The 25383-nt window shown below is 41.7% G+C and overlaps 1 protein-coding gene across 1 annotated transcript in view; it reads right to left on the bottom strand.

Moving 5' to 3' along the window:
- ANO5 (anoctamin 5) overlaps window positions 1–25383 on the bottom strand; it is a 73967-nt gene that overhangs the window by 34867 nt on the left and 13717 nt on the right. Inside the window, exons 3-6 of the mRNA XM_056851928.1 lie at window positions 17373–17443; window positions 10559–10606; window positions 5871–5915; window positions 2723–2836 (exon numbers count right to left, since the gene is read on the bottom strand). Of these exons, the coding sequence (XP_056707906.1) occupies window positions 2723–2836; window positions 5871–5915; window positions 10559–10606; window positions 17373–17443 (278 nt within the window). The remainder of the gene's footprint in view (window positions 1–2722; window positions 2837–5870; window positions 5916–10558; window positions 10607–17372; window positions 17444–25383) is intronic.

The following is a 25383-nucleotide window of genomic DNA, read 5'->3' as shown; positions in this document are numbered from 1 at the left end:
AATCACTCAGTCTAGTTTTCAAATTATTCTGCCAACACAAGTTTTAGTGAACTGAAAGTTACCGATTCTAATGAAAACAAATGTTAAATGTTGCTATTTGTGGCCAGTGAGAGTTTAGCAAATCCCTGGAAACGTCCAAAAGCTCACATCTGCTCACTGCCAATTCAGGATTTTGCATTTAGGAAAACACATGTTCAATTATTTAAAAAAATGCACACTGGGGATTTTCACATGCTCCTTGTTCCTGAATGTGTTATCCCAAATACCAAAGCTCCTCTTGCAGGACATTCGATGCACACTATCTTGCAGTAAGCCTTCTCTGTAATAATAATAAACTTTTATTTATATTCCGCCTTCCCCCAGCTAACAGAATTTGATACACATTAAAATTACAGGTAACAACAGAATTTGATACCTATTAAGTACAACCTACCATACAACAATAAAAAATATTCAAAAATACACTGAATCTCTAGATACAATCTAAGTCAATGGAGCCAAATTAGTTCCCTACAGGGAGAGCTGTTGTTATGTCAGCCACCAATCAGCATGATGCTGTACTTCAGGGGGGAGAAGATGGACAACACACTAACATTAACACTAGGGTAGGGACACACACAAGACTGGGGAGGGAAAACAAAAGGGAAATCAATGGAACAAAGGAAAGGGGAATAGGGGAGGGGGAAGGGGAGGGAGGCCAGCTACTAGATGGTACTGTCACTGCCCTCAACCATAAGTAGGGTTGTCATCCTCCAGGTAGGAGCTGAAGATCTCCCACTATTACAACTGATCTCCAGCCGATAGAGATCAGTTCACCTGGAGAAAATGGCTCCTTTGGCAATTGCCTTCCTCAGGCTCTGCCCCAAAACTCTCCAGGTATTTCCCAACCTGGAGCTGGCAACCCTATGGAACAAGCCCTGAGAACTGGACTAGGTCCCGCAGGGCACGGGTCTCATTTGACAGAGAGTTCTACCGGGCTCATGGGAGAAACATGGGATGGGGCGCTGCTTTCAGATCTAGAGGCCACAGCAGTAGCCAGCAATTCCCATCTCAGCTAGCAAGGCCAAGTTGGACAATTTAATAAGAATCAAGGAAGGAGAAAGAGGGAGTGTAGGGAAGACCACTATACGTGAGAGGGGAAAGAATAGAGAAAACAAGTTGAGGCAGGAAGCGGTTCGATAATGATGTGAGGGGAAATGAGGGAGACAAATGAGAATGACTGTGAAGAATTTGTTTCTTAACTCTGAAAGTGAAGAGTTCTGTTGCATCAGACCCCTAGTTCAGTATCATGTATTCAACTGTAGCTAACCAGTTGCCTCTGGGAAGCTCACAACCAAAAAAATGAAAAGTCAGACACTCGCAAGCAAGACATCAAAGCACGAACTCTCCCTCCACCATGGTTCCAGTGCCTGGTTCTCAAATGTTTCTTTCAAGCAAAAACACAGCCATATCACATTTTAACCCTGAATGTTTCACTGGAAGTCCCCTATCTTTTAAATTAAAACGTTAAATCCTCAAAAAAAAAAAAAAACAAAAAAAACCCGATTTGGGCTGAGAGACCAGATATAACCAGTTAATAAATCTATACCCATGTAAAGGTTCTTCTCATGTGCTTCTAATCAGTGGGTGAGATCAGAGTGTCTTATCTTCTAAAAAATAACAACTCTTCATCTTGAAGCTAATTCAAACTCAAAGTTCATGTAGATTTCTGTTTATCAGGAGGGGTTCACTGAAGTTCAGTCACAGTTACTTTCCCTTAGATGCACTCGTTTGTTTTGCAACCCTAATTTGGTCAGCAAGGCTATTTCGTCAAATACGTCCAACAGAATGGGCAAATTAAAGCCTCTGCCACTATATATTTGCTTGTGTGGAAGGTGCCACAGATTTTCATCAATGCTCAGGGTAAAGCTTGAGATTAATTTCCTGTGTTTTTACATATCTGTGTTCCACGAAGGGCATGTCGACACTATAGTTTTATGCCACACAAATTGCCAGGATGTCCTCAAAATTGTAGATTGGTGGGATGCTGGTAATTGCCAATTAGATTGCAGACTGACTGCTAAGGAAAAAAGGAATAAGTTGGGCATGCAGAAAAACCCCTAGCCTCCCCCACCAAACTTTTAAACATGTTGAAGTCTACAGAATAATTAAGTCTTATGTTTGCTTGAATAACCTGGAATTCAGCTCTCAGAGATCAAGAGCAGCTGCAACCTGAAACTGTAAACTAATTATTTTAGTAGCTTCACATTAACTGTGGAATATTCACACTGCCAGTGATTGTTTTATGGTCTATATTTACAATGCAGCAGAAACAATACTTAAGGTAGTATCCAAGTACACAAAATACTGTTCAGGACTGCAGTCAAAATGATACTGTCACCAATGGGGAAAAGAACCTGCCTACAGTTCCCTTGTTTATAAGATCAAACATTATTGCTCCAAGATGTCTTGCTACTCTGCACACATCTTTACTTCAAAAGTTTCATTATGAGTACTCAGAACATTTATTTCAGCATTAAGAGAACTAAGACAGAACTATTATCATTTCCAGTAAAAAGTGCAACATTCTGAGTAACATGCAGAAGCACATGATGTTTTTGTACATTGTTAAGAACTTACTTTGAGTTTCAGACAAACTATTCTTGTCAAACAAAGATGTTACTTAAATTGCCCCTTTAAAAGCTTTCAGCAAAAAACAACAACAAAAACCAAAAATCCTTACCACTTTCTTTTCTCCTTCTTTATTTGGATCGTCTACATAAGACAGTACAAAGTCTATTTGCCGGACACCATCCCTGAAGAAAATTGAATCCTTGCTTTGATGTCGCTTGTCAATCTGTAGAGAAAATAATACACACTATTTATATCTGTGGCTGCTTATACTCACAGCAGAAAACTAAACCGTCTTCTTTTCATCTGTACCCAACATTTACAGGCCATTCCTGAAGGGGGGGTAGATAGGCGGCAGCTGGGAACAGCACTGCCTCCACAGGGGCTTCCCAGCCAAAACATAAAAGTTTAAAAAGCATTATTTTTTTTAAAAAAAACCCAGTGAATCTTCTCCATGGGAATGCCCCCAACACCCCTGGGAAAGGGGACAATGCCAGCGTGGGCACTTGTGGTAGTGCCGGCACCGAGGCCCACTCTCCTGCGTTGCTCCCTAGTGCCGGCATAAGTTATCCCGTGCTGGGGCCATAGTTCACTGGTAGAGCAACTGCTTGGCATGCAGAAGGGCCCAGGTTCAATGCCTGGCATCTCCAGATAAAGGGACTAGGCATGTAGGTGATGTGAAAGACCTTTGCCTGAGACCCTGGAGAGCCGCTGCCGGTCTGAGTAGACAATACTGACTTTGATAGACCAAGAGTCTGATTCAGTATAAGGCAGCTTCATGTGTTCAAAGTGGCACAGGGTCATGCCACTCCTATTACGCTTTGCCCCCCCTTCAGGATTGCACGGTTAGTCTTCTAGTTTCCTATGTGTTCTATGGTGATAATGAAGCGTAAGCACCATATCCTTTTGTTGTATAAATAATAGGTAGAAAGTCCAATAATCCAAGAACACCATGGAACACCTCCATTCATAAACAAGTGTGCTAGCCTTTCTCACTGCCCCCCTCTCTCTCACACACACACCACTGCTGTTCTCAACTCACTCTTACACACACGTTGCTTTGCTGCACAAGAGATGACACCACTGAAGAATGTTACAGGTATGCCTGACACATACACAAGCACCATAAATCACAAATGTTACACACAAGACATGTTAGTAGAACAGTGACAAAAGACTGCCGTTTTTAAAAAAGCCTCTTTTTTTGCTTTTGCCTAAATGTCCACTTTTAGAAGCCACCGCAAACTGCTGAAGCAACCGTTTTCATCCGAGTGTCATTTTGCTCTGTAAAATAATAGCATTCTGCATAAAAATGATACATGGAAAAGCAGGAAGCACAGCAGCAGCTCTGAAAGTAAACACAATATATTTCCACTTTTGTGTGAAGGTTTAGAAAAGGAACAGATGTGCAGCAGGGAATCCAGCAGACTGCAGATTGTGAGGGAACATAATTTTGCACTTGGGTTCCTAAAGACTTTTCAGACTTGGAAATTGTGTCTTTTGGTTATTTTATTTTTTAAGTTTACCCATTTAAAAGGAAACTATTAACAATAATAATCTCCCAGCATCTTTGTAATTAGCTCAGCCTTTCTAAACTTGTTCACAGTGAGCTCAGGGTTTTTCCAAGAGTTGGCCAAAAACTTCAGAATGGTGTGGTTTGGGAGAAGCTGTCTGCTGTTACTCTCCAAACTTACAGCACAAATGGGGAGGAGGAGTATCCGGCAGGGAGGGGCGCTCTTACCAGACTTTCAAGGTGCAACAGAGGCTTCCAAGCATGCTTAGAAGTGTTCGTTGCCACAGGGGATGCTGAAATACTGTACTTTTCATTTCTTCAGTAACAGATCCAGGAAGAATGGAAAACTACTGATGCCTTGAGATGGGGGCTTTTATACCATCCCTTCTCCCGCTGCAAGGTTAAGTCTGGGAGAGGTGCCAGGTTAAGACTATTACATGCTAATACAAGGCTATTACAAAATCCTTTTGGAGCTGATTCTATGCAGAGTCCCAACTTCCCACAGAATTTTGGGTTGTGTTCATAATTAGCTCCAGAGGTTGCATCCTACTCAACAAAACTGAACTTGCCAACTGATTTTAGTGGGTTCAAAACATTTTTGCAGAAGGCGGCTGGTTGTTTCTGTTTTAGGGCTGACTTGTTGTTGTGGGACAGTGTTGTGCTATATATCTTCTTGTACTGTTGTGCTCTTTTAATTTTGCTCTACATCTGCTTAAACTGTTATTTTCTAATTGGAACAACTCATAAATGCTTAAAAGTAACTAATTTGAAAATAGTTCTTTTCTCAGAGCCTCCCAATGATGTGTTGGTTATGATGGATTCGTTCCACGTCCCTGCTCTGTATGCCAGAATATCCTGAATACATATAGGAGTCTATCCCAGTTTTATACTGGCCTTGAAAAATAGGGCATCACCCTAAGAAAAAGAATCAGGGAGCGGTTTGCACATACTCGAATGCTGGATGAACTGAGAGCCTACGGGGTCGTGATCTCCATGCATACAAACAGAACAACCGTGCAAGAGTGTGAAACCAACACTCAGCAGGCCCATTTGCAACATGGCATCCACATAATTATAATCCACATCATTATACATATTTTTCTGCAGCCTGAAACTTAGATTGCTTTTTGAGAATTATAGTGCAATCCCAAATGGAATTATAACCTTGTAAATTTATAGGCCTCAATAATTTCAGAAGGCTATTACCCTGCTTAGGATTCCAAAGTCTATTTTTTTAAAAAAATAATCATTTTTATGTTATCACTATATATCATATCTATCTTAATGCATGAAATCCTTGTTTAGGTTTTTATTCTTTTGAGGACTGTTTAAGAGGCAGACAAAAAGAGAGAGAGTTCATTACTTTTTTCTGTTAAAATCCTGTCTTCATTTAATTCATTAATACTCTGCTTTTCTCCCCAGTGGGGACCCAAAACGGTTTACATCCTTCTCCTCTCCTCCATTTTATCCTCTCAACAACTCTGTGAGGTAGGTTAGGCTGAGAGAGGGTGACTGGGCCACGCTCACCCGGTGAGCTTCCATGGCACGAGTGGGGATTCCAGCCTGGGTCTCCCCGATACTAGTCTGACACTCTTAACCACAGCACCGCACTGGCTTCCCTTCTGCTATGGGAGTTTTTATCTGACTGTAAAATCTGGCTCCCAATTAACTAGAGACATCACACAGGGAAGCTTGTTATCACTGCAGCCATCCAAGCCATTAGCAGCATAATTAGTCAATGGTTTACCCTGAGACGTCGCTTCAGGAACAGATTGAATCTCCTTCCAGTATTCTAGAACAACCAACAGGGAGTTAGCATGTGAGCACACCATCCCCAAAAAACTAAGCCTGTAATTATTTGAAGCTAGGACACGGAAACCATTTTCCCCTGCTAATAAGGGGCATCGCTGGCAATTTTAAATCTGCCAGAATAAACAGCATTTATTCAGAAGACAACTGTGCTATCATGGAGTTAGCACATTTAGACATTCAAAATATTTTGTAAGAGGGAAGTTGTCATGAAATAGAAGCCAGAACAAAGGGACGTCCTCAGGCAGAAGTCCCACAGGAACAACCACAGGGCCTACAGCCTGCCAGAACAGAGGATCAGCCAAAGTCCGGAGATGACTCACCATGCCTGCAGCCTGCCAGCTCAAGGACTCCAGTTGGACCTGATGCCTTGCAACATGCAGTGTCTCCAGAGGCCTCGCCAAGGCCACTGGAGCAGAGAAGAAAACAGGTCTGCCTGGCAATGCAGCAGAGACGGCAGAGTGCTAGACTGAAGGCTTTACAGAGGAACCTCCTCAGTAGCAGTGATGAGGAAGAGCAGGGCTGAAGCACCACCTGTGAACTCAGCCTAATCAGCATCAGCTGGCTCTACTACAGCAGCAGGCGAAGGGATTTAAGCCATCAGTTAGGCTGGGCTGTTGTGCAAGCAACTTGTCACCAACCTCCTTGTGTACCGGCCTTGTTTCCCTGCTATCCTTTGGATTCCTGGTATCCTGACTTCTTGGACTGGCTTTGACTAATGCCTCGGACTTCCCTTGCCGGTATTGAGATCTTGGACTTTGCCTGAACTGTGAATGACCTTGGACTGTTTCCCCAGACTATGCTGCCAGCTTCCAGCCCTCGCTCCTTGCCTGCACCACAACAGATGTTCTGACAATCTCAAGACACATATTTACATGGGGGGGAAAGAAGCATGATCCAAGAGACATCCAAGATACAGTCACAGAAACTTGGAATCAAGTCTCATTATTTCAGTGGCTGAAAAAAGGGCATATTGCTGTCATGGAACTCACAGCAAGGAAGCTGCAGTTGAATATGCAGCCACTCCAAGCCACATATTATGTCCTCCACGCAAAGACATCTCTGAAGGCAGCTGGGATGTTAGCCTGGATACAAATCAAATAAGGGACTGATCTGATCTGTCTGTGTGACAACTAGGAACAGCTTTTGGGGCTATGCATTTGTTGTTGGCAGGGATCCTGGTATCAACATGGAAATGTTCCAAGGAAAGATATGCTTCCCATTTCTAGGGCTGCTTTCCATGTTTTACCAGAAAAAATGAGAAGCATGGATGTCCCCCTTAGTCCATACAGCTAAGAACAACTGTGAAGACCCATATTTAATTTCTGCCCTAAAAGTTCACCAGACTATGATTAGACTCAGACTCAGGGTTCCCATTACCTTATGCATGAAAGTTAACATGCAAGCCATCTGTCTCTTAAAAACTAAGTAGTTTGAGTACAAAATTTTAGCACTTTACTCCCTAGACGATTCTTCACATCCAACACAAACAGAAGGCTAGCCACCAACGACATGGTCGAGGAAAATTAATGCTAGCTATGGTTTCATCGACTAAAATCTGTTTATTGAAGAGGAAACAAAATTGACTTAATTTCTCACACATTTATTAAAATTGAACTATTTCCAGCTTATGTGTAATATTATAAGGACTTGCCTGAGTGAAATATTTTCTATACATCTTAGAAAATTGGCTAAAATTGGTACACTCCTCTTTTTCAGTCATCTTGTTTGTGGGCTTCCTAGAGGTACCTGGTTGGCAATGGTGTGAACAGACTGCTGGACTTGATGGGCCTTGGTCTGATCCAGCAGGGCCTTTCTTATGTTCTCCCCACCCCCCAGATCCTGATTCAAAGCTTCACAGTTTGATCAAGCTCCAGTTTACAGTGCTATTCAAACGGGTGAATTGGAGAGTGTTTACTCCCCACAAATTGAGATTCTAAACTAAGATTTAGATTCCCGCATGTGGAGAGTACACAAACTTGAATATTCCCAAAATCTGCATTCAGACATTATCTGAGTTGGAACTTGGTCAAATCTGAAAGTTCTGAATTAAGTTTCAAATGTGAAAGGAGGTGGAGGAGAAGGGGGAGTTTATAAACACAGCAAAAAAACCTGTTCTCAGGCCCAATCTCAGTTTACTCACTGGCAGTCATTAAGCATGAATGCAGTCTGTGTTTTAAGTTTTCACTATTTCATCTTTTTGGCATAAAACTTGGGTTCTCTTAGTACATAATTCTGATTCCTTCCCCTATGGGCAGAAGGCATGTAATCCTAGCTAAAAATAGCTAGTTGCCAAAAAATTAATCCTGCCGGAGTGAAGCACTTCTACATCTGCTGATTTTAGTCGGAGATGTAAATAGTACTTAGCATTGTCTTGATGATGCAAGTTGTTACAAGTGATGTTCATGAGATCTTTTTAGTTTATTCCACTGAAAACATGTTTATAAAAATGCAAAATGAAGAAAACTGGCTAATGTGATTTTAGTTGCTGGGTTCAATATCTATATCACAGTAAGAACTTGTGCAATGATTCTCAAATTGTGTGCTGTGCCACACTAGCAAATCCGTTGAAAAATTACTGTAAGTCACATCTATCATGTTGCAACCTGTGCAGAATTGATTCTACCTTTCCGTGCCAATATATGGACAATAATATAATCCTGAGTGAAGATAAATCATGATTCCCTTATGCAGTCTGTACAGCTGATAAGCAGACAGGCTCCTAGAAATGTTATTACTCAGAAAACACAGTTCCATCTCTAATCCCTGGATGACTCTGTGGGTGGCGACATTAATGGCGACATTAGGTGGCGACATTAATGGTGCTACTCTAAAAATGTAAAGAGAATACCAGTTGTTCTTGTCACCAATTGAGAGAAATATATGTTTGGATATAAGAATGAAGTGTGCATCCAATTTTAGTTTTGAACAAACTGTGCCTCAAATATCAATACTCCAGTAAATAATGCTACTGCATGATTAGGAAATCAACCGCAGAGCAGAATTGCATAGGTATGGATTATATCTGTTGTCAATGGCTCTCAATATGTTCTATAAGGAAAAGAAAAAGGGTTGTAATCAGCAAATTTGTTTTGGAAAAAGCTATCCCCTCTTTGAGAAATTGAGAACTCCAGCGGTCCCTGCAATACAGGCATCCTATTAAATCAAAGATATTTCCATAGTGAAATCATGTGAAAATAAAATGTCAGTGAACTCTAAATGATCAAGGGACCATGTTCATAACTGTTACATCTCAAGTTCCTTCAACCAAGCTACGTCACAATAGGCTGCTTTAACATAAACCCCTTCACATATTGGTTTTTAAAATATATTAATGGTACAATTTTAAACTATAATATGTTGTCATACAAAATGTAATACAAACTAAAAGCATGCATATCACAGGTCCAAATACACTCATGCTGACAGTACAAAATTTTCACCACAATCCTGTCAAGTGTTGAAATAGTAAAAATGTGGAAAGGGAAGACAGTTATAACAGTTTCTATTTAACAAACATCTGTTGTTATTTTAAAAAAATAGTGAACCAGACGACTTAGACAGAAAAACCCATTTCAACAGAAAAAATATTAGTAAAATCAATGCCCAATGCAAGCAAGAATGCCAAGTAAGATGTCAGCGGTCATCTGCTATAATTTAGATGGCTAACTGGGAAGGGAGACTGCCCCAGAGCTCCATTCCAAAGTTCTGAATGGGCAATAACTAAAACAAAACAATGTAAGTAGGTAAAACTGTTATCCTGCTTTTAATAACTGAGAATGAACTAAGACGTTTGAGATTTGCTTTGCAGTTTTCCGAGTGATCTGTAAGTTATCCTTTGTTCTTCATTTAAAAGAGGCTCGCTCCTACTTAGTGGGAGTAGTCTATTAATAGTTTGTTTATTTAGAAATAGCATGTGACTCAAACTGAGCTAGATGGTTATGGCAGTGGGAAGTAAGCCAAAAGTTCTGTTAAGAACAGCAGAAAAGGACCAAACGCAGAATATGAATCCTTTCCACAGCAACCACAGCATACAATAAGGGGAAAAAAACTTTCCAGTTCCCAACTTGGTACAGATTGTCAGTTTATATTCGGCACTACCATTCTTTGGTGCCACTGTCCTTTTAATGGTTCTATGGGAGGATATCTAATTTAACACCTAATTGATTTAATGGTTTGGAAAAGCAATGGCCCCTTTTCAACCATCCCTTTTTAAAAAGTCAATCCCTTATTTAAAGAAATACAAAAACCACAGAGGCCTGTATAACATACTAGATGCATGCATACAGGTCTTTATATCATGACCTGAAAGATGCATTCCCCCCTTTTTATTGTTTTTAACACCCAATGTGATTAAGAGTTCTAAAGAGCTTGAAAGGTTGTACGTTGTTTTGTGTCATTTTTGAAGGTATTATGTGGCTTTTTTTTAAATTTTGCACTGAATCTCTTTCAGAATGGTGTGCTATTTTGAAATCTAGATATGCACAACTCACGTTACCTTAGGAAAACTGGAAAATTCTTATTCCCCTCACTCTCCCTTTCTCTTTTTGCTACTTCTTGGCATACAGGAAGAGGAAACATTGATCATGCAGGGATGCATAGCTGCTACCACTGCTTGCTGCTTACCCCTTGAAGGTCAGAGATGAGTAATGTAGTCTCAGTGGTACTTAGGCCCTGCCAGTGGCATTGTGGGAAAGATACAATGTTATTAGTGCTGAGGAAAAAGCAGCAGGATGCTGTGCTTTCTTTAAGTAAAAAAACAAGCAGCAATCATGAGGCATTGTCTTCACTTTGTTTTCAAAGCTTTTGTGACTAATACTGACATTAATTCCCAAGGAAAAAATAGACACCAATAAATAAAACCCTTTATCATAAAAAAAACCTCTATCATATTTACTTCCTTGGATAAGACAGAAAGCTTATGGCATAGAGATACATGATTTACATGGTAGATTATTCCCTGCACATTGGCAAATATTTAGAAACATCAATTTTAAAACATAACCTTCAATAGTGTTTCGGCTTTCTGTTTTGGAAATAGCATTTTTAATCTGATAAAAGTTGCAGGACATTTTTAAACTGAGAATTCTAGCTCTCAGCCTTAAACTGGAGCATCATTTGTGCCTGGGTGGAAGGGGGGACGACAGGATGACTCTGGGCAACTGCCCCCAGCCTTTGCTCTCAGCCAGGTGGTCTCAGGCATCTTCCTGCAGCCCCACCAGTACTGGCCAGCCACTTCACTTGGGGAGGGTGGGGCCAGTGGAACCCAGGTTTTGATTTGGTCCACCACTCATGTTTAAAAGCAAGGAGCTGCAAGTATGCTGGGCATTTGTATCCTTCTGCCAGCAATAACCCACCAGCCTGCCCCATGTTTTTGATTTTTTGTTATTGCTAATTATCCTTTGCTAAATTCAGAAGCTTGCTGGTTAACAGAGCCAAGAAGGAATCTTACTGAAGGCTCTGATTGGCTGATAGGGTTTTCACATTCCCCATAGCAAAAAGTACGTGCTATATATGTTTAACTGTACTGCTAAAAAGGGCACAACCATCACAACTGGCTACTAGTATTTAGGCATTGGCTGGGGAACATAATGCAGGTTGTATAGGGTGGGTTCCCTGCATGACCTAAACAGGGGTCCCTTTAAGTTGCTCTGTGGGGTGAAGTGCATGACAGGCAATATACTAACCATGCCCCAGGAGGCTGGTGAGGGGTAGGAACTGTGACTTCTGCCACTTCTGTACATAATACTAGCCCTCTTTCCTTGGTTATCCCAACTGGCGGGGGGGGGGGGGAATGGTAGCAGCTGTCACACTGTCAGCTGCACCCACTGTCCCCAGCTTATGCTATGCCAAGACCTGAGGAACCTGTAATCAATAAAGTTGTGGCCTGATTCTCTCTAGCACAGTGTGTCTATGTCATCCATCTCCCCCAGCTGAGCTGGTCCCCACTCCAGGCACAAAAGGCAGCTTTCCTCCAAAATTTTACAATACAATATTTTGATTAGCTCAACAAATGCTTTCTGTGGTTTCTATGATTTGGCAGCTTTCTCAACAGAGCCACTTTACCATGTAAATCAAAAAATCCAGTGTATGCATCAGGAAGACAGTGAATATGGCATGACCAGTAATGTATTAGCAAAGAGGGGCTCCATGTTAGTTGAATCAGCAGCTAAGGTAATGCAACATCGCAATGCATAACAATACTGGCATCCAAGGCTGTGCATTAAAATGCCACATGAAAAGCTATGAACATAAACACTTATGCTTTCAGTGATAATTCTGAATATGGATAAAATATAAGAAATAACATGGTTAAATTTGCATGCGTTTATTTTAGGAAAATGCATTTGAGTTTATCAATGTCAATATTTCAGTATATCAATGATAACATTGTAGGGAAGTCTGGTTGTGATCTTGAGCCTCAAATTAATTACACTGGATTCAAGTTTACTTCTTGCGGGTTCAGCATGTAGCACAAAGATTCAAAGAATTCATAAATCTTTGCACCTGCAATCAAGCTGCATTAAAGTTGAGACATTTAATAGATTCAATATGTTATAGGAAGAATTTGCTGTAACCAGCAAAGTGAATGAGTTATAATACGAAAAGGACAACCATCAGACAAAACTAATATTGGGCAGAGCTGACTACTTGCATCACAATTAATATTTATGCAAAATATGTAGTCATAACATTTTGGTGATAGCTTTTCCATAATTCATTTTGCATACTGTATATTATAACAGCATGAACTGCTGTCAATACATTGGAATTGAATTCTTAAAATCTGAATCAAAGTCATAAATCTCTGCCACTTTAATTATTCTATTAGCTGGAATCCAAATAATTCAACATAATTGATCACAGTTGTTCGGAGGAAAAAATAAACAAAATCTCATGAAAGACATACAAGTCTTTTCGAGCACTAAAGTTTTTTCCCCAAGCGGTGACTTTGAAACAATATAAGGTTAATACATTAGCAGCGCAATCTTAAAGAGAGTTATTCCAGTTTAAGCCCATTTAAATGAATGGGTTTAGGCTGGAGTAATTCTCTTTAGGATTGCATTGTAAATTACCCACATTGTTTTGATTCACTCAAGTTCAATCATCACATTTTCCAAAAAATGACAACATAACTCTCAATATTTCAGTTCAAGCTTCCATTTGTTAATCTGAGTCACAAACATATCAAATACCGAAGCTATTTCACTTGTATTTAAAGGTCAACTTGAGTTGAACACAAAACCAGGACAATCGCAGCCTGCTTTTTTCTTGGACCATCACATTCAGACTGAAGTTGGAGAGGTGAATGTTTCTGCCTCTCCCATCCATATAATTCCCTGCAACTAAAAAAGCTACAATGTACGGGATACAGCTTGACATACTGGTTTTCTATGAGAATATAGCTTTCAAAAATTAGGGAAGCATTTAATTGTGGTAGCCCCCAACTTGTAGCCTGAAATCCAAGAGCCAAATCACACGATTCTGTTGATGGTGTATTTTGGTTCTTATTTGGGCTTATTCTCTCTATAATAATCACACTTATTGGATCATTTGCCCACAAATGATGCTGTGTCATCATGGCCAAATCAGATTATAATGATTCACATCATGAATAACTTTACTTAAGTAATTAGTGAACACAGATATAAATTCTGATCCACTTAAAATAGCAAATACATTATCCAGAATACCGGAGAAATTGGTCTACCAATGCCAGCATTTCAGAATATTGTTTTTCGGAGGAATGGCTCCTAGCAATTAGTCTAAGGTCAAATATTTCAGCTGCTTAAATACAAAACGCTCTGATGATTACATACAAAGCAGCTTTTTATTTTCTAAAAACTTAATAAACACATTACATTGAAAGACTAGTCTCAGGCAAAATGTGCCACCTTCTGAGATCTTGAAATAAATTTGTTTTAACAACAAATTTAACAGATTAAAAAAAGTTTTAAAAGTACAGCATTTGTTTTCTAACATATTATGTTAATTCCTATAGAAAAAATGAATAACATTAACTTTGATGACCGCTGTGAATTAACAATGCTTTTATTACCTCATTTCAAAAGGACTGTGCACAGTACAATGAACAGATGGTTTTCTCAGAACCAAATCACAAAATCTGAGTTGCTGTCTCATTGGTTAGTTCAATACAGCTAAGCAGATCCATGCATACAGACAGGCTCTGTCATAAGCCTGATGAGAATCTAAAAGCACACTGAAATTAGGGTGGAGAAATTCTGCCAGTTCCAGTCTTCTGCCTGTGCCTCCTTATACATCCCATTTTCTTTGGGAGTTTTTATAATTAATTTTAGAATTCGTGCATATACAGATCCTCCTATTCACTTCTTTTTCATTCCCCCCTTTGTATTTAAACCATGAGCATGAGCGATTGTGCAGTTTAAAACACCATTAAAAAAAAACACACAGCACATTTAAGCTTCTTTACTATCCTTGAAAATACCTGCTGAGTAATGCACACAAAAGGAAGCCGTTTGTTTGAATAATGGTATAAGATGCACAAGAAAGGCTAAGCCAATTTTCCAGAAACACGTCCTGAGGCAGTTCAACAATAAAGGCAATCCGTATATAATAAAATGAAACTTAAATCAGTGGTACTTTGTGACTCATGAACAGCCACATTCCGTCAACCAAAAGAGCCACATGATCTCTGTATGCCCTGCATCCCACTCCAACAACAACATGCATATAATAATAATCAAGATGTAGATAATAGTATTAAAAACATAACTCTGAGAGTGAGATGGCAAAAATGGAAGTAAAGGGCACTGAGGCTTCACACTGCACGAGTGTTGCAAAGGGAAGCTCCAAGCCAACATTTCTGCTCTTGAGAGGGCAATGTGTGAAGTAAAGGGCACTGTGGCTTTCTACTGCAGATAGGATTACCAACTGGCCTGGAGAAAAAAAATACCATGTTCCTTTAATATAAGCTTAGTAGGTAGAAATAGGCAATGAAATTTTTCACAGCATGGAATATTTGCTAGTTATACCTAGTATCTGCTGCAGATAAAACTGACATTGTGTGTGTGTGTGTGTTAAGTGCAGCCAAGTCGCTTCCGACTCATGGCGACCCTATGAATCAGTGTCCTCCAAAATGTCCTATCTTTGACAGCCTTGCTGCTTGGCAACCCTAACTTCATAAGCCTGCTCTGAGCCTAGGGTTGCCAGGTCACTCTTTGCCACCGGTGGGAGGTTTTGGGGGCAGAGCCTCCTTTAAGGAGGGTGGGGTTTGGGGAGGGGAGAGACTTCGATGCCACAGAGTCCTATTGCCAAAGCTGCCATTTTCTCCAGGTGAACTGATCTCTATTGACTGGAGATCAGTTGTAATAGCAGATCTCCAGCTAGTACCTGGAGACTGGCAACTCTATCTGAGCCAACCAGCAGCAACCTAAGCAGACACTTACCTGGGCAGGGAAACCTGCATGCTCTTTACTTTTTTTTTTGTGCCTTCTAGCTCCCTCATTGTGACTAGCTTGCCAAGAGTAGTTGCAAAGGAGGAGGCAGGGTTAACTCTTTTTTCTCTGCAGCCTGCTTGTTGACTTCATGGCAGCCACCCAGATACTAGGGTGACAGTGCAGAGGGTGTTGTGAAGAAGGGGTTGTTGGAAAGGACTGGGGAGTAGTTTATTTCCATCCCCAGAACGGGGACAGATTGGCCATTGTGGCCACTGGGGGAAATGCTAATGCACCAGTATCCTGCATCTCCCGAGGCCCCCCTGAAGCCTAGGAGGCAAGCAAGCCAGTGTGAGGAGGAGAAGGAGAGTTGGATTTTATATGCTGACTTTCTATACCACTTAAGGCAGAATCAAACCGGCTTACAATCACCTTCCCTTCCCCTCCCACAACAGACACCCTCTGAGGTAGGTGGGGCTGAGAGAGCTCTTAATAGAACTGTGAGTAGCCCAAGGTCACTAAGATGGCTTCATGTGGAGGGGTGAGGAAACCAACCCAGTTCACCAGATTAGCATCCGCCGCTCATGTGGAGGAGTGGGGAATCAAACCCGGTTCTCCAGATCAGAGTCCACCACTCCAAACCACCACTCTTAACCACTACACCACGCTGGCTCTCAAAACAACTTTATACCAAACAACTTTAAAAATCTGGGTATTTGGCTACCAAAAGATATACATCCAAGAAAAAGCTCGAACACACGAGCAGGAACATAATACAACAAGATATATACAAAACATAAGAATTCCAAGCAATTCCCCTCCTCCTATTTAAACATTTGATCACGTGCATAAATGTACCAACATCTCTTCTACTTAAGATGCTTGAAATTAACACCCACTCAGCACTTTAAGATGCTTCTATCAGACAGAGCCTCAATCTAATCTATGAAGTTGGAGGTTATGGATCAAGAACAGTAAAGCTTAATTGCTCATGTGCATGGCTTCACTGCAAGGGAAAAATGAATGCAAATGAATAGCATTAATGGAGAGCTGCATATGCACAGAGATCTTTACAGTGTCCAACAATCCAAACAGAAAAATAGCCTTTAGTTGCTAATCTATAACCATGGGCAGGTAATTGAAGCCCCTCTGAAGCCTGGCATGAAATTTAGAGAAGGGGAATTTCAGAAATGTCCCTAAAGGGAATATACACCCAAGAACCGATGTTGTATATTCACACTTCATGTTTTTTTTCAACAGGATGGTTTCATTCTGATACAACTAGTCATAAGTAAATCGCTTTTTAAAAGCACCATGAGAATTTAATTGGGGTATTTCTGTCTAGGAGGAGGCTCCAACAAATCTTCTTTCCCGTCCAGAGGAAAATCAGATAAACTGTGCTACAAAATTTTGCTTATAACACTCTATTTTGCTTGTAAGGCAACACGAAGAGAAACACTGGATGGCAGTTTTGACAATCTCTCTGTTCTGCACATATTTGGCAGAGAGAAAACCCTTGCCTGCCTCTCCCACTTAGTGTACCAACTCCACCTCTGAAAACTGTTGGGATTTAACATACAAACTAGATGTACATACATACAGACTGTGCATTTCATTTCATAATAAACTCCAGGAAGATCAGTGCAGTATGTACAGATGTACATATGATCTGATCATACAGCCCCATAAAGATATTCAGTGGTGGTGATGGCACACCAAGAGAGCACAGGCAGGTGCACTATCGTTTTCACTCTCCACCACAAATGGCCGTGCAATTGCACAAGCATCATCCCATCCAGCCTTTGTCATAGCAGAAAAAGAACAAGCAACACACTAGTCACTGTATCACTTATCCATAATAAAACTAATTAAGTCAGAATACATAACTAAAGGTTGGTTCAATGAGAATGAGCAGTTTACCATTTCTAGACATTTAAGATTTATGGTTCTTTTTCAAAAGAGATTACTTCCTTTTTCTTCATTATAAAAATCATATGCAAAGTGTGTCTACAGTTGGATCTTACCTCAGAATTACCGGGATGTTCTGAATCGGTGTTTGATATATTTTCAAATAAAGGGCCATTGACTTCTTCTCCTAAGCAACATAGAAAGAAATATATTAATCTCCAATGTATGCTTTCCTTTTTAACACTTCAAAGGAAAACTAAAAAATTCACTGACTAAAAGTTCAGGTTTGGTTCAGATGTCATGTGAAACAATTGTTTTATTAAACCAATAATCATTAATGAGATCATCCAAATGCAGGGCTCTGCACCATGGTTAGTTATAGTCCATCACAACAGAATTTGAAAACATGCTTTGAAATTAGTTTAACCACAGTTGATCTGAACTATAGTTTTCCATAATGTACGAATAGGGACATCCTGGATTAATACTGGCTTGCTACCCAGCATAGTCCTCGCTGCAATGTAAAGCAGGATACCAGCTAGGTCTCTGCGGGGTAAACAGGGAACAGAGAATAGGTGGTCAACATATCCTACCACATCACTAAGCAAAGCTCAAAACCTTCCTCCAGCCAAGAAGCCTTCCTCCACCTTAAATGGCTCTTTTTTCAGCTGAATAGTTACTCGACTGGGAGGAAAGCTTCTTAGGCTGGAGGAACTTGGTCAACAATCCAAATCCTGGTTTCAATAACTAACTGAAGTATTTTTTAATATGCCATAGTTTTGTGTTGTATTTAAATCAAACCATTCTGGAATTACCAGCCCAACACTGGTTATCAGTAGCCCTTAATGATTCCAGAAAACTCTATATTACTTACGTGTATAGACTTGTAACAATGCAACCTTAATCTAGCCTACAGAAACTCTAAAATGCAACAAATGAAACAAGGCACAAGAGAGGGCAGGGTTCACAGAGCCCTCACCCACATGCTCTGGGTTCTGTAAAAATAGATCCCCCCCCCCTCCAGAAACAGACTTCATACATGAATACACATATGAAACAATATACATGGCTGCTCAATAATGTCTCCATTGGCCCTCAGGAACAATCATTGTTGCTAGTTTGCATGGACAGCAGGCTACACAGTAGTCAACATTTCACTTGAACAGAACTCATGTCAAGAGAACTGAGTTTCCAATGTGCAGTGTACAGACAGCGATGTAGAAATAATCCTCAAGGAAAGGAAACTGTTGTGTTTCTAAATCACAATAACAAGATCTAATGTGTAGCAACAAAATTAAAATTGCCTTGAGAGAAAGCATAATAATAAATCTGATTCAAACCAGCTCTACCCAGGGACTTTTGTTTGCTCAACAGCTATGAACAAGTTGTTCTGTGCCTACAGAAATCCTGGCAACATTGTATAACAATGAATACTCCCCAAAGCAGGAGTCCCCAGGGGCATCCAAAGCAATTTAGGGGTAAAGACACATTTGCACCCAACACCAACTATCTTCACCCTTATGAAAAACCTTGGATTGCTGAATGGCCTGTTGTTTCCTGGAATATGGCATAATAAGATCCAATCCTTTTCCTAATATTTTGCAAGTGGAATAAAATCCCAGAACATCAGCATCTAAATATAGAAGTGTTTTGCAATTAATTTGCTCCTTACCACTGAATAAACTATGGTCATATCCTATTATTATTACTGTTTCTTTTTACTGACTTGCCTAAATTGTTCTACCTGCAGTCCACAATTAATTCATAATTCAATTACTGGCAAGTAGAGCAATTATGGCCAATCGGATTTATCTAAACTAAACAGAGTTTGGATTGTGAATCCTACCCTCAATTTGTGAGAAAACATAGCACGTGCACCTGTTTCTGATGGTCATGATTTCTTTCCAGACAATTCTTGTAATAGTATGACAATACTCATTCTTGATACTTTGCTCCCAGACCAAGTTTTGTGTTTTTTGTTTTATTTATTTAAAACATTTATTAGCCACCTTTCTACCTTACAGGAACTCAAGGTAGCTTACAGTGTAAGCAAAAGCACAACTATACATAAACTCCACTAGTTTGAAATGAATCATTTAAATCTGCCCTTAGGCAGAAGAGCTCAAACTAATCTAATGCTGTCATGAATAGCACTGTCTTCAAGGGCCTCCTAAAGGTCAAGAGCGATAAGCATGATAATGTTTGCCATTTGGCTGCTAGAAATGCAAATCAGTCAGAGACAAAACTGCTCACTGACGGGACAGTGGCAACTGTGTTTTCCAGTTTCACAAGCTGGAAACACTGGCAGGAAGAGTGTAGAGCTTGAAGCCAGAGCACAATGTTTGAACCAATTTCCACCCTTCTCCCATGCCAGCTGGGCAACAGGCTCCACCAATAATAACTCCCTGTAATGGCAAAGGAAGCTAAAGGGGTAGGAGAAAAGGTGTTGAAAGGTAAGGACAAAATGAAAGGAGGGTAGAAATTGTCCTGAAGGAAAGCATAATAGAGGATGGAGGAACTCTAGGTTCAACATGAGTCGATTAAGAGGTAAAAGAGACCTGTAGTAAAATATGAGATAGGGAACTCCCCACTCTCAGCTTCAATTTCCTGCCAGTTCCTCCTGCAGCCACCACAATCATTTCTTGAGAGCCAGCGTGGTGTAGTGGTGAAGAGTGGTGGTTTGGAGAGGTGGACTCTAATCTGGTGAACTGGATTGGTTTCCCCACTCCTACACATGAAGCCATCTGGGTGACCTTAGGCTAGTCACAGCTCTCTTGGAGCTCTCTCAGCTCCACCTACCTCACAGGATATCTGTTGTGGGGAGGGAAGGGGAGTGTAAGCTGGTTTGATTCTTCTTTAAGTGGTAGAGAAAGTTGGCATATCAAAACCAACTCCACTCTTCTTCTTTCCTGCATGTCCCACCAACTCCAACTTTGAGGTCAAAACTTTGCTGGCCCATTTCCACAACCACAAAGTGGGGTTCAGGGGAGGGTCCAGTTGCCTGGCTTGATTTTTGAATCTGGGTTCACTGGCATACCACAGCCTCTTCAGGCTAGTCGTTGCCTTTTAATCATACCTTTTTTACTTACCTTCCAGCTATCCACCTCTACTTCCTGACTTTCTACCCTGCTCTCCTCACTCCACATAATGGCTTGGATTCTATCCCCATCCCACCACTCCACTAAGCAAAGCTTGAAGCCTCTCTCCAGCCTAAGGAGCCTTCCTTTGGAAGACAAGGAACAAGTTGGTGGAACGGTCCTCAAGGTGGAGGAAGGTTCCCAGGAGGATGGTTGGATCCATGCCACTCCCCTTAATAAGAGCCTAGATCTTCTCTATCATCCCGCTACCCATCAAGTAGGTTTCAGGTGGGTAGCCATGTTAGTCTGTAGTAGAACAAAATTTGAGTCCAGTAGCACCTTAAAGACCAACACAGTTTCCAGAGTATAAGCTTCTGTGAGTCTAAGCTCATTTCATCAGATGCCAGTTCCATCAACTAAGTGTAAGCTTTCCACTCATTCATCCTTCTCTTTTTTTCACTACTTTTTAGTCCACTGGAAGATGTATAAAGTGGAGCGAGTCTGTCTGTGACACTTGCCAGGAATTGAAAAAGCTTGGGGGGGGGGATCCTTCACTTGTGGGAAGCCCAAGCAGGTTGATGAAAACAGGGTGTGTGGTAAGGTGGCTCCATTCCTCTTGGACTTTCTGCCCATGCCAGTTCTGCCGCTAGCTGCCACCCAGTGCAGGGGCTTGTCTACAGTTCATGTTTTGTTCTGCACTCTCCAGCAGTGTCTGCTTTTGAAGTCCAGTTTCATGGGACTGTGTCCAGCTTTATTAAGTCCAAGGAGAGCAGATTGGTTGACCTGTAGAACTTGGTGAGTAGATTTGTGGCTGGCTTTAAAAGGGGATTATACAAGATGCACAAATTAAAGGCGAGCAGGGGTTGACACTGGGCATGTGATTTTTTTCACATGCCTTCCCAATCAAATGAAATGCTTCTCTATCTAATCTATTAACATAGTTAGCATAAAGTCTGATTAGTCTCTTATTAATACAGGTAATATTGTAGTGACCCTGACCGGGTCACCTCCAAATATCTCTTGCCTTGAAAACCCCACGAGGTTGCCATAAGTCGGCTGCAACTTAATGGCACTTTCCACCACAACATTGTGGTGAGTTTGAACTTTATACTTGGAGAGTATAAAATTGCACTTGGCTATAAAGCCTAGCCACAATTTCTGGGCCGCTGGTCAGAGATGAGGGTGGGGACTGGTACAAGGGCTGCTGATATCAAAAAGGTGTTTCATTTCTACCCAATATGGAGAAAGCCATAACATTATCCTGTACAGCTCCTAATGCAGGGGTGGGGAACCTTTTTCCTGCCAAGGGCCATTTGCACATTTATAAAATCATTCGGGGGCCATACCAGGTGTAGATCTCCCGGTGGGGCGGGAAGAGGCTAGGGTTGCCAGGTCTCCAGCCACCACCTGGAGGTTGGCAACCCCAGGGGAGGCCACACAGAGAAGGCCTGCAGGGCGCCCCCACTCCCCCCTCTCAGGTGGGAGGGCAGCCAGCAGTGGGCCCCAGCAAACAAGTCGATCGGCAAGGGAGGAAGGAAAACAGAGAAAGAGGAAAAGGGAGGGAGGGAGAAAGAGAGAGAAAGGGAGAAAGAAATGGAGAGAGGGGGAGAAAGAAAGAAAAAAAAGCACAGAGGGAAAGAAAGAAAGAAAAGGACGGAGGGAGACAAACAAAGAGACAGAAAAAGAGGGAGAGAGGGAGAGAAAGGAGAAAGAGTGACAGAAAAAGAGGAAGAAAAGAGAGAAAAGCCTCACCCTCCACGCGCACACACCCGCGCATGCCAGCCCACGCAACCGGGCCCCAGCCTCCCCACCTCTCCCGCCCACACACACACACACACACACCCCGTGGCACACGGAGCCCCGAGCGATTAGGTCCCAGTCTCCATGCCCTCCCCCCCCCAGAGTCCATAAAAGGCCCCCCCTGAAGCCCGATCGGCTCCCACATGCATGCTTTGTAGCCGGGAGCCGCTAGCCTCTCCCCCCCCCCCGCTGCTTAACAGCCGACAGGCAGCGAGAGGGGCTTACAATGTGCCGTGGCGTTCCTGCACTCCGCGGCTGTAGGGGGCAGCCTTAGGGGAAGCATCCCTCCCCCTCCCCTCTCGCCGACCAACAGCCGACAGTCGGCGAGAGGAGGTCCAAAGGGCACTGCAGCGCCCCTGTAAGCCGCAGCCCCAGGAACACCCTCAGGGAGGACCGCCCTGCGCCCCGCCTCTGTGGCAGGGCCCCAGAGCTCCCGAGGGCCACAAAAAAAATGTCCTCGGGGGCCGCATACGGCCCCCGGGCCTGAGGTTCCCCACCCCTGTCCTAATGGGACACCATATGTGGGGGAATGATTGTTCTTTGAACTATATCTCTTATTTGTCCCTGACGCAGTGCCTGTCTTGTCAGGAGTGGCAAAACAGTTTTGGAGGAGAAGGTAGACAAATCAACATGTGCACAGAAGTAGAATATTTTGCTATCTCTGGAAATGTGACCCACGCTTGTGAATCCTGTGCAAGTAACGATGTTCCTTGGAACAACTTTGGGGTGGGAATTTGATTGTTGAGCCACATTCAGGGGGGAAGAAAGAAGAAACTTTTTGCCTTTTCTTCACATCATAAAAGATAGAAAGTTGTGCAAGGACAAAGTCCTGTTCCTAGATAAAGGATCCTGCTGGCAAACCATAGGCGTGATAACAGGCTTTACACAAACAAACAAAAACCCTCCCCCATCACAGAGTAGGTAACTAGTTTGAGTGATGTAACCTCCCAAAACCTGCATTCATATGGTAGTATGGATGCAGGCGGCGGCGGGGGGGGGGGGTGTTATCATTTGACTTGGCTCTTACCTTCTCATTCATTCATTCATTCAAAATATTTATAAACCCACCTGTCTCCTTACAACTGAGGGCCCAAGGTGGATTACAGCAATAAATAAAATGCATTAAAACTGTATCCACTGAACTATAAGAAGACGAGTTGGTTTTTATATGCTGACTTTCTCTACCACTTAAGGAAGAATCAAACAGGCTTACAATCACCTTTCCTTCTGCTCCCCACAACAGACACCCTGTGAGGTAGGTGGGGCAAAGACACTGTGACTAGCCCAAGGTCACCCAGCTGGCTTCGTGTGTAGGAGTGGAGAAACCAACACTGTTCTCCAGATCAGAGTCCACTGCTCCAAACCACCGCTGTTAACCACTACACCATGCTGGCTCTCCTTTAATGTATAAAATACATTAAACTTAAAAACAATGAATACAAACTAAGGTTATTTCAAGGTAGTTAACTAATCTAAAAATCACAATGTTCACAGCTAATACATATACAATAAATACAGAATAATGTCTAATATCATATTACCCTGTTCACAGCCAAGAGTTAGATTGCCCCCCAAACTCTCCAGGATAATTCCGTTTTACATTCTAGGCAGAAAGCCAAGAGGTTAGGAACCCCCCGAAGAATTTGGGTAGGCTGTTCCAAAGCCACAGAAAAAGCCCAAGCCCTGGCCATTGCAGAACATGCCTTAGGCAAGGAGGATGAAAACAGACCTTAGTGGGAAGAATGAAGCTGTCCCATGGGAACATGGAAAGGCACATTGTCTTTCAAGTATGTGGGCCCCAGGACATGAAGGGCTTTAAAAGTGAATATCAGCACCTGGAACTGGAACCATAAATCAATAGGAAGCCAATGAAGGGACCTCAGAATGGATGTAAAATGGTCCCGATAACTAGCCTCTGATAACAAACAGGATGCCATGTTATGCACCAGCGGATGTTTCTGGATCATATTCATGGGGAGCCCATGAAATAGAGCACCTTGGCTTTAAACCCAATAATTTCTGTCTCCCTTGATTGCGTGTGTGTGTGTGCGTGCGCATGCATGGCTGTTCTGACTTTCTTGAGGGTCCTGGTAGAACAAATATGGGTGGAGTAATCTACTGTATCAAGGATAATGGTCTGTTGTCAGTGGAGAATGGCGTGCAAGTGTCTCCTTCCCAACTTGCTTTACTCTGAATTTTTTTTTAAATATAGACAAAGCACATGTTAGTTCTTGGTTTTTCACCTCAAAATTTATTGGCACTGGGTTATGTAGCTGCAGTAAAACAAAGAATAATAGATACAGAAAGACAAATGGATCTGGGGCGTGTGCCCTTATATAGAGCACCAGCCAACATCAAATATCAAGTCTGTCCTGCAGAATATCTTTCAAGATTAGAAGCATTCACCAGGAGAGCCTTTACTCTAGCACTCTGTTCAGCCCTCCCCTCAGCCATCTTGGAGGGAAAAATTTTTAAGATCCCCTATTCACAAAGGCTTTGTCCATGTGAATTGGAGACTGTGGAGCATGTTCATTTTAGGTGTAATTTCTATAATGAGGCGCGTGGTAAGATATTTGGCCCCCTTCTTGAGAAAAGCTCAGGTTACGCGGATGCAGATAAAGTAAATCTTCTTCTTAACGATGAACGCCCAGATATAACAAAACTGAATTTTAACCATTAGTATGCGCTCCCATGTTTGTATTTTTGGTGATTGGAAGCATGAATGTTTTAGAGCTTTGAATGTTATGTAGGACTGGTCAACTGACCGCAATAAATATATATACTGATATAGTCAAAGCACATGTTGTGCAGAAGGAATGATGCACATTTTCCTGCTGCAAAGATCCTGCCCATATCGATGCTTTTCTTACAATCATCAGCCTCTTGCTAGTGCCATTTTCCCAACATTTTGTTTCCTCTGGTGCCACCCCAGCTTAAAAAACCCAGTAAATTGCTCTTGCACTATAGCTCTATAATAATCATTGTCACTTATCTATTTCAAATTTTAGTTTCTCTGAATTCCCAGTTTTAATTTTTATAGCCCCTTTTGTTGCAGAATTATAAGAGGGAAAGTGGAGGCAGGTTTTTTTTTAGGGTTTTGACTTTTGTTCCTGTTCCCCACCACACTTGACCAACTTCCTGATTCAGACCAAATCTCTGACTTCCTTACCAAGCCCAACAGAATGAGAGCACGGATGGACATTCTCTTTGTGGAAATGCTACAGGTATGTGTTCTGTTGTATGTTACATA

This window comes from Euleptes europaea, chromosome 6 (genome assembly GCF_029931775.1).
Source record: "Euleptes europaea isolate rEulEur1 chromosome 6, rEulEur1.hap1, whole genome shotgun sequence".
In the NCBI taxonomy this organism is placed as follows: Eukaryota; Metazoa; Chordata; class Lepidosauria; order Squamata; family Sphaerodactylidae; genus Euleptes; species Euleptes europaea.
The sequence above is the reverse complement of the archived record's forward strand: the minus strand, read 5'-3'. Positions and strand labels throughout refer to the sequence as shown.